Source organism: Chelon labrosus, assembly GCF_963514085.1.
Source record: "Chelon labrosus genome assembly, chromosome: 3".
Taxonomy (NCBI): Eukaryota; Metazoa; Chordata; class Actinopteri; order Mugiliformes; family Mugilidae; genus Chelon; species Chelon labrosus.
The window spans coordinates 15,607,708-15,621,001 of NC_140339.1; the positions used below are offsets into that span (position 1 = coordinate 15,607,708).

Consider the following 13,294-nt stretch of genomic DNA (forward strand, 5'->3'; position numbering starts at 1 on the left):
GCTGTAGTAGTAGTAGTAGTAGTAGTAGTAGTAGTAGTTGTAGAAATGTCTGACCACAGAAATCCCCAAAATAGGTATTGTTGTGCTTGTTTCTGAAACATGGTATTTTGGAGATAAAGTCTACCAAACCTTGTGAAGCATAAAAGCCAAAGAAAAAAAAAAAGGAGAAAAAAAAAGAATAAAAAGAAATATATTAATTGTTAAAAATAAGCGTCTTTTGACCGAAACTGGTAATACCGTTTATACTTAAAAGAGTAATTTCTTTGCTATAATACAGTGAAAGCTTTCAGTTGTCAGGTAAAATAGATATTAAAAAAAGTGCTGTCAAATTTTACAATGCACAACAATAGTTTTAAAATGTCACCCATATTTAAATAAGTTTCAATATGACGAGAAAAGCTGCATAGAGGCCAAGATATTTAGTTAAATAGAAAAAAAACCAAAAACAAAATATTAAAAAAAAAACAGCATAATGGACAATGTTACAGTTATGATAAAAAAAAAAAAATAGAAGGCGAAAATGCAAGACGACATTGTAAAAGCAGTTGTTCTATCCCATCGTTCTCTTCAATCAGTAATACAAAGAGAGACAAAATATAAAAAATAATATATAGAAATCAGTTTTAGGCTGGAATCATAGAACCGCTTGCTTCCACAGTTACTTTGCAGCTGTGATATTTCATTTATATTAATAAAATGCTTCATTGATTTATTCAGTCATTATCACCGTGTGGGTGGAGGTGGTGGCGGTGGTGGGACTCCTTGACAATGGTTGAAGTGTCATTTTTTCTTTTTCAACAATGATGTGCAGACAGGACGAGGACAGTGACAGATCAAGGAACCAACCCACCTACAAGATCACCAAAACTTACCTTCATACAGCGGCATGATACTGCAGGACACGAATTACAAACAGCTACTCATCAAAACAAGGTTCACATTATGTGTGCTTTTTAAAAAATAAATAAATAAAAAAATACTGACTCACTCTACGAGGGCGACCGATTGAAAACTGGTGTCACATAGCGTGGACCGCGGTTTTGTTAAATGACCTTTGCAGAAGGGACAGGCGCAGGCTGCCTCGTAACAATACTCTACAGAACAGTCTGTCTAAATTTGACTCTTTCAAAGCACGTGGTTTTACAAAACATCAGGTTTCATAGTACTGACACATGGAGTATTCCTTTTCTTACAAAGCTTACATGTGATAAAAATATACATGCTGTAAAATAATTCAAAAAGAACTATTTACACATACGGTAAGGAAACATGATGCTGTTATTTGGAATCTGAATGTCTGAATGAAACCTGTAACATCCCATTTATTAAGTTCAGCTAGACTACATTCATTGAACTGTGTTCAACAAATAGCTTGTGGAGAAATAGGAGAATATCATAGGCTGTGTCGAGGTGTGAGTATTATTCTGTTGGGCAAAGACATCCTAACTTTTAGGTGGTTCGTTGAAGTTTCTGCCAACAGTATCAATTAAACTGCTACCCAGGATACGTGGAACAAGTTCTGGGTCAAGTCCTGTGACATTAAAACACAGTTCCTCAAGCAAATCCAACATCAACACAAAGAACATGATATGGCCTTTAAATCGAATGATCTAACTACACACCGTGGAGCTAAACGGAGAAGATGCCGACAACAGTTTTATTTTTGTATTTTTCTCTCTCTCTATCTCTCTCTCTCTCTCTTTCTTAAAAGCGTTATTAAAAGCTACATCGAACAGCACTACAGTACGTATGGAGACACAGAGCTGAAATATTAGACCTGATCTGAAGGCACGTGGCTGGGAAGGAGGAGGAGGAGGTTGAGGTGGGCGCTGAGCGGAGCAGAGGCTACTTGAGCAGGGCACGGTAAAGGAGGAGGGAGTGGGCGGTCTCTCTCTCCTGCTCCATGTAGAAGATTAAGTCCCTGAGGTTGACGCGAGTGATGCGCTGCCGTGTGTACTGGCGTGATGAGGTGGACGGGGCAGAGGAGCTGGCCGGGGAGCCCGCCGTGCTGCTGGAAACCTGGAGAAAAGGGAGACGTTAAAAGGTGAGATGGAGGGACGCATAAAGGACTGGTATTCATAGTTGTCAAGTAAGCTACTATGTAGTATATACAGAGGTTCAAAAGGTTGAGAGCGCATCACGTAAACCTGGACTCAGAATTTTTATAAAGTTTGACAATTTAAAAATGAAAGTGTGAATTAAGAGCTCATGTTTAAGAAACTGCAATAATTGTTTTTTATGTCAGAAATAGAAATGCAAGTGATTTTGTGGTGCTGATCATGTCAACTGCTTTTTACAAGATGTCAGATTTCCCTGCATTGAAGCAACATTCAGATGAGTCTGGAGAGGATTTGGTTGACTCATCAGAGTCTTGTTCAAATAAATCAACTTGCAGCTGCTTGTTACAAACAAGTTTCCAGCAGAACATTGCTTACTAAGTGTCAATGTGAAAGTGAGAAGCCACGATCATTATCAGAACTAAGTGAATGTTTCCGATGTCAGATTGTTATTGTAAGCAAAGAGGGGCTTCGTAAGTGTCAGTTCTTGTTCTTAGGGGGACAGTGCATTACTCTCTCAAACATTTCATGGAAACTGGAACACCAGCCATGGTAAGGCAGACCACGCTATGAGAATATCAATTCATCAATCTTTGTTCAGTGAGAGAAAGAAAAGCTTCTTGAGCTAAGATATACAATTTATCAAATAAAAGAGGCAAGGAAAAGTACTGCCTATTCAAGTCTTGGTGGGGGGGGGGGGGGGGGGGGGGGGGGGCAGCATCTCTAAACCACTTCTCAGACGGGGGAACAAGGCCAAATGCAAGGGTGGGCGAACACATAGCAGCAATTCACAGTGGATGATGGAAAACAACCCTATGTACTGATTTATTACAATTTGAGATTAGTCACGGATGGTTGTCTGTGAAAAGACAAATTCTGGGTGTGTTTTTTACTTTAAAGTTAGACACCTGTACTCAATCGAGCGTGACCAAGTAGAAGCAGCTCCCCATTCTGAGACAAACTACACCTTCTGCTTTGCATCTTTGTGGAGAAGGAGTCACACTGTGCCAGGATAATGAGCCCAAACACACCTCAAAGCTTTGAAGAGCTACTTGAAGACCAAAGAAGACCAAGGACTGCTGACTGTCATGAACTTTCCACCACAGTCACCTGACCTAAATCACACAGAACCCAGGGGCACTGGAAGACAGAGAAAGCCAAACGCTACTGAAAAGAAGCTCTTTGGAACACCGACGGATTATGCCAGGTTAACTGGTTATCAGGCTTGAACAAATGTGCGTCGTCCACACAGCTTGTGTGTGAATGCTGTCATAAAACATGACCTAGAGCCGCTTTTTCACTATGGGGACTTAATGACACACAACCTGAATGTTATGCGAACTTACAGTTACGGGTCAGTGGGTTTCCAAAGTGGAAAAGGCCTTTGGGTGGCTGATGTAAATACGATACATATGGCTGAGTGGATGCTGTAAAGAAAGTCAGGCTGCATCACAATGAGTCATAGGTAAATATATCATTTTATGTTCATTTCAATGTCCACAAATATCACAAACATGGCCGGATTTATAGTTACAGCACCAAGACAGCATGCTGCATGGCTCTAGAGACATCCATGCCTGTTATGTAGTCGGTGCATAATTTTAGTCGTGACTGACATACTATCTCAAAAGCTACTTGATGGATCGCAATGGAATTTTGCACAGATATTAACATGTCCATCAAAATAAATCTAAATAATTATACTTTGACTTTTCCTGCAGAGCGAGTGTGGACTTTAGTGACATATCTTTATCTGTATTATCTGTGACTGTCATTACTTTGTTACAGATATTCATGTTTTGCATAGGATGACTTTTACTTATGTTGGAGATCACATTGCCTTTTACCTTCTATTAGTACTTTGGTTTATGACCAACTACATTCTCATCAGCCTCAACTCTGTGTGTGCGTGTGGTGAAATGCTACAGCACTCAACTAAGATAAGGAATATTATGCCCTCTTAGTATCTGCATGTTAGCATGTTGGCGTTAGACACAGCGCTGCTTTGAGCTAAATGCTGTGGCCGCAGATTTATAGTCTTGTCGTTGTCCAATCCCAAAGTTCTTTGAGACGTGGAGATGATAAACCAGATTTTTCCTACCTTTCCAAAGCTGGGTAGGGAGTACTGCACAAGGTACGGATGGGAATGTGCTTTGAAGTGTCAAATGTGGGTGACCTCGCAGTATCTAACGCAAACCTTGCTGGGAAAGTTGAGTGCTCATTTTTTATTTTTTTTTGTAAAGATGTATTTATATGCTTTTATGTGAATTGAAAAATAAAATGATTGTACTCTTTATCAGAAAGATTTAAATGACTGTTTGGGTCTCAAACACTGTTCTTTCCTTTGCGTATATTCATTTCCCTTTCTGGGAATTTGTCCTCACTTTTTTAGCGACTGCGTAATAAGGGATCGTTTCCATGGAGAAACGCAACAGTGTTTGGAAGCAAGCATTACTGTGTTTCCCACCGACTGAATGAAGTAATCCTCGTCGAATGGCAAACACATTGACGGTATCAATACTGAAGAATGTTGTGGCCTCTAAACAAGTACACACCTCCAATTAAGAGAAATAACCCCTCTTGCAGAGCACAAATGTGATCACAAAGTTGCACTAATAATGATCTTCAGGTGCAGATTTCTTTTCAAGTAGAGAAACATCGTGCGGAGGAAAAACACTGGCAATGTGCTCCGGCAACCGGGGAAACCATCGTTTTAATCAAAGTGTTTTATGGCTTTATACATCGCCTTGAATATGAGCAGATTTTCCCTGTAAACAAACAGCGCTGCGGACATAGATCTGTGCTGACGTCCCACTCTGAAATGGCGGCCTTGTTGTTTGTATTTGATCCAGGAAAAATGAGAACGATAAAAAAAGAAAAAAAAGAAAGAAAAAGGGAGTGTATACAGTGGCTGATACAAATCAAGAGACGCATTTACATTTGGAAATGAGAAACACTGGGAAACAAATCCAGCAAGTGCCCACTTGAACTCAGGCAGAGAGAAATAAGACAGACATTTCAGTCAGGAACACCCTCTCACAATTACATTGATTGCGCCGCTCTGTAAACACACAGTACAGACAGGCCTTAATTGAAAACATATGATGGGTATGAATTTACAAGAACCAAACCAAAATCCCTCCAGCATCCGCCCCCTCAAATGCTTGTGTTTGTGTACACTGTATGACGATGCCCTGTCTCAAATTTCTCTCGGTACACTCTCTAACCCCTGGACGCTGGATGTTGAGTGAGGCTCGCCAGGCCACTGTTGCTGAAAAGTTACCTCGGCCACATCTATCGTCTCTGGGCTGCTAGTTGTGGGCCAAGTGGGTAAAGCCGGCAGTGCCCTGGGGCACACCAGACCCTCACTTAGAGGAACAACCCTGGTCTAATCAGGCCGATCATAGCTGACCACATGTGAAAGATGGGCCTGCCTGCTGCCATGCCAATTACTGCCACTCACATGTGAGCCGGCGACAGGGCCACAGATTTTACCAATCAAAGCCATCCATCCACCTGGACGGATGGGCAGCAGTAGCCACAGGCAGGAGGGTGGTGCTGGGGTGGTGTCGTGGCCACAGTGGGTTATAGTACGGGGGGGAGACAGTAAGTATAGCCAGATATTGTCATCCAGGCATTGCGCAGTAGCTCCCAGAATGCCTCATTCCCTTCAGGGACAAGTGCAGCCTTAAATGATTAAAATACAAGCAGAAAGGTCAGTGCTCATCCAGGAATTCACTCAAAGCAGCCTCACCTCTTCCCTCTGTCTTTATCCGCCCTCCACAGAAAGAATGCTAACAACCCAAACACCAGTATGTTGTTGTCAGTATCTATGGAGACCGATCCCTCTCGCCAGTACACGTAGGAAATCAGGTTGTGGAGGCGGGAGAAGGGATGGGCGGGATAAACACCGACGCTAAACCAAGCAGATGGCTGAATGTCAGTTAAAAGGAAAGTGAGACATCAACGACCACGCTTTCCTTGTCACCAGCAATTACGCAGTAATTGTGTTTGAAATTCAATAAAAAAACAAGATGGCAGGCTTTGTAAGGTCAAGGCGGATGAAGAGAAAACGTGAGGGGAAGAGGGAAAGCAGGAGAGGAGAGTCACAAAGAGAGAGGGAGAGGGAGAGAGAGAGAGAGGGAAAGAGCAAAAAGGAAAGTCTCAAAATCAGCTTGGCCAAGAAAGATCCATGAGGCAAAAAACAGCATCTGTCATTTTATCTGTGATGGCCGCTCGGAGGCATTATGTCATATGACATATCCATCGTACAGAACGCGCAGGGATACTTCGATACATCTCTTCAGACATTTGACTTGTTTGGAGCGGGGGACAGAGAGAAAAACACAGAGTGCACGAAAGGACCTAAGGAGAGGAGAGGACAGGAGAGGAGAGGAGAGGCTCTGAAGCTCCTCCGTACGGCCTTCTTTGGGGGTTCTGGTCTTCAGCGACATACATGATACATGGTTATTTTACACTATTTCACTCCCTTTCATTTCTGGTACACATGTGCATGCATAGAACAACAAATAGAGAGAGTCTGTGTGCTCTATGTAGCTGACAATTAGTACTGCAGCCATTAGATTGTATAAGCAATACATGATGGATGTTGCTCAAATCGACAAAAAAGTCCACAAGAAATATTACATAAACAGCACGTTTCTTTACTTTAATCATGTCTCTTTAAGTTCGAGCCCGTGTATAAAATTGATTTAGAGCAGCCGACACAGAATGCTGTGAGGGCAGATGTAGGCTGACATGTTTGGACATTCATTCATCGTCATGACAATCAGAGGTCCAAAAAAAACCCCAGATACTTTACTAAAAGGACAAAGTCAGCAGGTCACACTTTAATGTTCTCGGACGTCCGGTGACTAGCAACATTCACTTCAACCTTGAGAGAATTAAAATTATGTTTTTACTCTTTATGACTCCTCGTCTCAAATTGTGCAGTGGCAGCAGCAGCGGTTGTAGGTGTCTAGAGTCTGAATTTACATTCAGTCCTTTATTGTTTAAGAAAGGGAGAGGGGGTGGGGCAGCAGAGGCAGTGGGTTTCTTGCTGATCTGTGGCTTTGAACCCTGAGTGGCACCTGTGCCTTGATGCCGGAGCCAATATTGGATTTGGCCCAGGTCACACCTTAGGGCGGTGGGTTAATGGCCCACTTTGCCAGGCTCACAGAGCTGCTTGGGCCCTGCACAGTCCAACCTGCTGTCTCAGCACTCCACTCCTCTCAGCAGAAGTTGTAGACAGGGGCTGCATGGTGAGAAAGGCTGTACTGTGCTTACCGGTATGTGACCAGCTAACATACGGTGTTAACTAAAACTGCAACACGGGAAGAAAACGCTGCACAGCGTTGTAGTAGAAGGATGCAGACTAGCGCCTTGTTGGTTGAGAAATAGATAAGCTGTTCATGATGCAACATTACTGTATTGTTGTTATTACTTTGATGCAGAAAAATCCGTTAAAACTCTGATGTCTACGCTTCAGGCAAGGAGGACATATATAGCACAAGAGAGACAGAGTGTTGACAAGCTAAACAAAGAAATGAGGCAAAAGCTGAACCAGGTGGTGTTTTTTTTAAGGTTAAAGCCAGGGTGGAAGTTAACAACAGACACTATTCAAATATTGATGAATGAATGTTTCTGATCCTGGCCACCCTGGCAGGTCACCAGGCATGATTTGGTTCAGTTGTACTGCCTAAGTGCAGTTAGCGGGTAGATGACTTAAAGTGGCTTCCTGATGGGCTTCATGACATTATGAGTACCTGACTGACTGACAAACCAGCATGCATGCTACCCACTGAGTGAAGGACTCACAGATTTGCTGACAGACAGACTGGAGAACTAGCTGTTTGGCTGATGGCCTGACTGACTCACTGACTGACTGACTAATTTACAGACTGAAGGACTGACTGACTGCCTGGTTGACTGACTGTATGCCAGGAAGCAAAGCTTTCCCACATGTTCTTCTCCATGCTGCATTTCAGTCGGGGAACGCAGCTTCACAGTGTTTACAGTGTACAGCCCAGCCGTGGGAGTGCAGCCCCGCTTCATCTCCACACTCGGCCCGAAACGCCTCTCCTACGGCCGCCATTAATCAGCAACAGAGACTTTCTCTCTCCCTCTCTCGCCTCTCCTTCTTCTCGCTCCTCTACGCCCACAGACATGCTGGATGAGGCCATTTTGAAAGAGTTAACAGATGTCGGCTGATTTGCCCCGGGCTTTCTGACATTGCCCAAGTGATGTATTTGATGTGGAGTTTATTCAGCTCTAATAAACGTATAAAGAATTAGAATAATAATTCACAGATGTACATACCCAGATTATATGCCGGAGCCCCTCTTTGAAGCAGACAAGGCAGCCAAGATTAACAGAACCAGGGGAAAGGATGAAAAGAGTTTTGGTTCAGTCCACCAATAATCACAGGGGTCACAATTGACTAATACCACAGCTTTATGTTCATGCACCGACACAGATGGCCTTTGTTCCGAACACAGGTTCGTTTTCTGTGGAAAAGCCAAAACAAGAAGCTGCCATTCTCACTGTGTTTTCAAAAACAGGAGTGAGTGAGGCATGTTTGCTTTATCTGGTATAACCTGTCTCAAACAGGCTTTTGCTAATTTGTCATTTTGTTAACAGCAGAAAGAGAAACTGAGAGAATAAAGGGGGAAATACAAAGGAATGGGTGTGAGGTCTAGCATTCTGATCATGGCAAAAAAATGAGGGAATTACTTTCAAAACAAACAACTTCCATTTGCTTCACAACTAAGCAACAACAAATCTCAAAAATGGCCAGTTTCAGAGCATCTTAATACCCACATAAACCATAAAAACAGCTACACAGCTCCATGGCAATGCATAGCAACCGTGCAGAATTTCAGTCAAGGAGAAAGAAGGCAAAAAAACACCTTATTACTTCTAACTCCTGCAAGCCATTTTGGTCTCCAAAGGTTTTAGAGCGCCGCAGGCCATGTGTCTGCAGTGTTTCGGGAAATGACTTGCCTTCGCACGAACACTGCTATGTTCTGCAGCACTGCTGCCCCCAGCATCCCCGCTCAATTTCTGTTTAACCCCTTCCTGCCTTCCCTCACACTGACTCACTGCAACAGAGAGCTCACACCCAGCACAATACTGTCACATTGTTCAGCCTCCCACAAACCAAGGCAAATCAGACCAGCTTTTTCACGAGCTAACACATTAAGTCCACGTCTAATTTGGCTACTTAAGCATGTGATGGCTCCTAACGAACACGGTGCACGAAAAGGCGCAAGGTTACATGATGAAGATGAAGAAAAAAGCCCCAGCTTCATTCCACTTGATCTACTACAATGTGCGACACAGTTTGCACACTTGAGTGTGTATCAACGGTGGATTAAATCTGCAAACTCGTTGACACAACACATAATTAAAACATCTTGCTCGAGGTCAGGAATTTTCTAATTAGTAGTGTACTGACAAAGCTGCAATTCCATTGCCCTGAGTTTCAAAGTCCACAGGTTACTGCTAAGATGAAAGCCGACCCTGGAGCACTGTTCTGCAGGGCTGCTCATACAATTCCTCAGAAGACAGTCACAGGGTCACCAAGCTAAACAGTCTGCAGCACCCGGAACCTTGCTTCCAAACAAAGAACTTCAAACTTTCCTGCCTGGAAACACAATGTTGCTTTTGTTTCTCCTCTCTCTTTCTTTTCAACCTGAGAGAAACAAAAGATTGTGTGAAGGCAACCAGAGGAAGAAACCATAACATTGTTTTTAATCTGTTTAATTAAAATGCTCTAAGCCTGGCTAGCTGAGGAACTTGTTTAATACTACAAAGGATTTATTAGGTGGGTCTCTGTAGCTTAAGTTTGCAACACCATTTAGGATTTGGGGGTAATAACATTTTTCTTTACTATATCGCCACCTATTAAATGATTAGAGAGAGATATATTGTCCACAGCCAAACAACAACTAATATATCAGCACTTCAGATGATGATTTTGTTGATGTTAAGTTACTAAATTAGATGAATTTGTCTGAAGATCATGATCAATGATCCACCGACGGGTTCCATGTTTTTTGTCTTCAACAGAGAGAGCAACAGCATCAAGGAACAGCTAACGGCTTGCCTGATAACCCGGACAATTAACGCAGGCCAAGTATCTTTGGCTACATAAAGTGTCAGAAGTAGAACTTTTTCAACATTAAATATTCAAGGCGTTTCATATATAAAATGAACCCAATTAGAGTTAAAATAGGAGAAGTGTAATGAGTCTCTAGTCAGAATGCTTGTCTTCAGAACTACTCGCTAATGAGCCCTTGTTGGTTTTATACACTTTACTTTCAATGGTGTGGCACTGTCATTTCTGCTGGTTTTTAATTTTTAATTCAAGTTGAATGAGAGGGTGGTGACTGTGTTAATAATCAAGGCACCAGGGTGTTTTGCAGCCGATGGATTGCTTGGAGAAGTTGCCAAATGAGGCTTCTGGTCCACGCTTTGATGTCTTTGCGAAACGTTTCAAATAGGAACAACCAGTTAACAAAAGCTTATCAGTTCATAGTGGTATCGAAACATAAATGACCACACAAAGGAAAACGCATCCTGCAAATGGCCTAATTAGGGGAGGCAATAGGGCTGGCAAAACAGCATGGCGCCGAATAACACAGAAACCGAGCACAGTAACAGACACTGACTTGAGATTAAGACACCGAAAGGCAGCGAGACAGATCCCACTGTTAAGCAGACATGTGCTGTATGCTGAACTGTCAGTCTTAAATCCTCACATGAGCAGTGACACATTTCTCTTACCAAAAAAAAAAAAAAAAAAAAAGGAATGCACCAAGGGGCCACAGAAGATATGCAGATGGAGGAGATTAGAAAGCACATTTACGACAGAGTTTCACACCATGAATTGGCCCTTGATCTAAAATTGACATTAATGGGGCCATTTTTGACATCATTTAGCCATCACAGGCTCAGCTCCAGCGCCGCTGACACTGGTCCCCATGCACCTACTGTGGCGCCTGCTAAGTACGAGGAGCAGGAGAACGGCTGTCTGAAGAGCAGGTCTGATTAAAATCCAGGCTCTTCTGGGGAAAGAGCAGAGCTTCATGTTTTATATAGATGTCCCAGAAAGACGAACCAAAACTTTAATAGAGTGTCTCTGTGAACATCTGTGACCCCAAGTGTCATTGTTTTTTTATCCAACGAGCTGACGGGGTGAGAGGCTGACAGTTTTTAAAGCTATTCAGACACAAATGTCTTTACTATTGTGGTCCTTTATGGTTACAATATGATTTATGATTTATGATCATTGCAATTTTAATGTAAACAGCCTACTTATACTATTACTTCTACTAGTTCTGCAGATAAGCAGAGTCGTGATTCACAATGTCCACGTTTGACACTTCATTGTCAAAATTAAAATGAGTCCAAATGTAGTCAACTCAGTATCTGATTGGGTTGGGGGTGTTTAAAAATGGCATGCAGCATTGCAAAATTTGGACTCAGTTGAGGAGTAACTCATTACGGTTTTGCTGGCACTTTCCTGGAGGCCTCATTGTCCCATCAGATCCCTCTTCCCCAAGCCCAGAAGGCTTCCTTCCTACCTGCGCAGCATTTTGGCAACCTGCTTTATTATACCACATACAACATTTTCCAAGCAGCTGTGTGTATATATATGTGTGTGTGTGTGCGCGTGTGTGTATAGTGCTTATCTACATATTGACTCGGTTTAAATCCACACCCTTGTCTGCCATAATAATTACACATCTTGTAAAAGGAAGTGCTCAATTCTTCCTGTACCTGAGGCGGGCAGCTGCAGGAGTTGCCCATCGGCGCCCAGCAAACACACCTCCGGCGCTGCCTCGTATCCAAACAGCTTCAGCACACACCCAGAGCCATTGCCTTCCGTGGTGTAATGGCGCCTTTCTATTAGATTCCAACTGAACAGAATACGCCAATTCAAGCACGGGTAAATGAGTTTCAAAGCACAGCAGGAACAAAGCAGTTGGGATAGGTCGAACAGGTAATAAAGACAGCAGGGCCCTGTTTTATGGTTGTCAACGAGTCAGACCACACACGCATAACTGTACACACCCCATTTCAAACACATAGATAAACACACAATAATGTAGCGGTGTGTGGTGACACAGGCTTGCCCAGGAGGTATGTTTACATTTTGTGACTCTCTGGACCTTGCTGGACCTTGTTGTGTGTGTGTGTATGTATATATATATATGTATATAATTTAAAAAAAAAAGACCCAAAAGGCCAGGCATGTCTTTTTCAGCCAAACTACATCTCATTGCTCAGCGTTGCCATGACATGTAATCAGAACGCTGATGTGGGTGATAGAGGCCATATCTAGCTATTCACAACTCCAGTGGAGGCTGTTCATTAGTCCAACAAATACATAATTTATGCAGCCTAAAAAATACATGTGATCATGAATCAAAATGGGAATGAGAGACATAGAAACACTGAAGTTCTCTGTTGATGCCAATTCTTTGTTTCAGGAAGGCAAACTGAGGTCAAGTGCTGCCAAACATGCTCAGCTGTAACATCGTTGTTCTGCTGCACTGAGGACAAATCAGAGGAGCCAGGTCTGGGGACATGCCTCTTCAAAGCAGCTGCAAGAGCATAGTAGGGTGTCATGTAAATGTTTTTTTTTTTTGCAGATGTGTATGTTAAAAGATACAAAGGCAACGTGGGAGACACTTGGTTAGACTGCATGCTAACTGACAGGAACGACGCATCAGTGCCAGCACACAACATTTCCAGAAACACAAGCAGGCACAAAAGACTGCACGGGAGCCAGCAGCCTTTATCCTCTCTCCATTCAGAACTGATAACATCCGTGTGTATGGTGATGTCTGAATTCTGCTGAGATTATTTGTCAAAAATGCCTGAATTTCACAGTTAATTGGCCTCCCTAATTAGCACAGGATGTCTAATTCCCATTGCAGTCAGTGTGCTAAATGGTAAAGCTTTAGCAAGCGGATGCCATTCCTTTTCGTTTGAGCAGAGAGACTCCCTGTGCAAGCCGAGCTACACTGTACATTACACACTCAATGATCGATTCTAAATCTTAATTAGGGAAAACGACAAACAAGCAAGGGGACTTAATGAACTGTGTACCTTGTCAAACAGCTGGCTGATTATATTTATTGAGATATATGTTAAATTTAATGATTTGGGCAATTAACTGTCGACCCCCTCTGTAATCTCTGAGGGACATAAAGGGGCCAGGGAGGCGA

At 42.7% G+C, this 13,294-nt stretch overlaps 1 protein-coding gene across 3 annotated transcripts in view; it reads right to left on the reverse strand.

Annotated features, from left to right (window-relative positions):
• Window positions 1–205: 205 nt before the first annotated feature.
• Window positions 206–13,294, reverse strand: part of LOC311485601 (transcription initiation factor TFIID subunit 4) — an 81,926-nt gene continuing 68,837 nt past the window's right edge. For all 3 annotated transcript variants that reach the window (XM_084541128.1, XM_084541127.1, XM_084541126.1), the window contains one exon: window positions 206–2,019. In XM_084541128.1, the coding sequence (XP_084397254.1) occupies window positions 1,846–2,019 (174 nt within the window). In that variant the 3' untranslated portion in view covers window positions 206–1,845. The remainder of the gene's footprint in view (window positions 2,020–13,294) is intronic.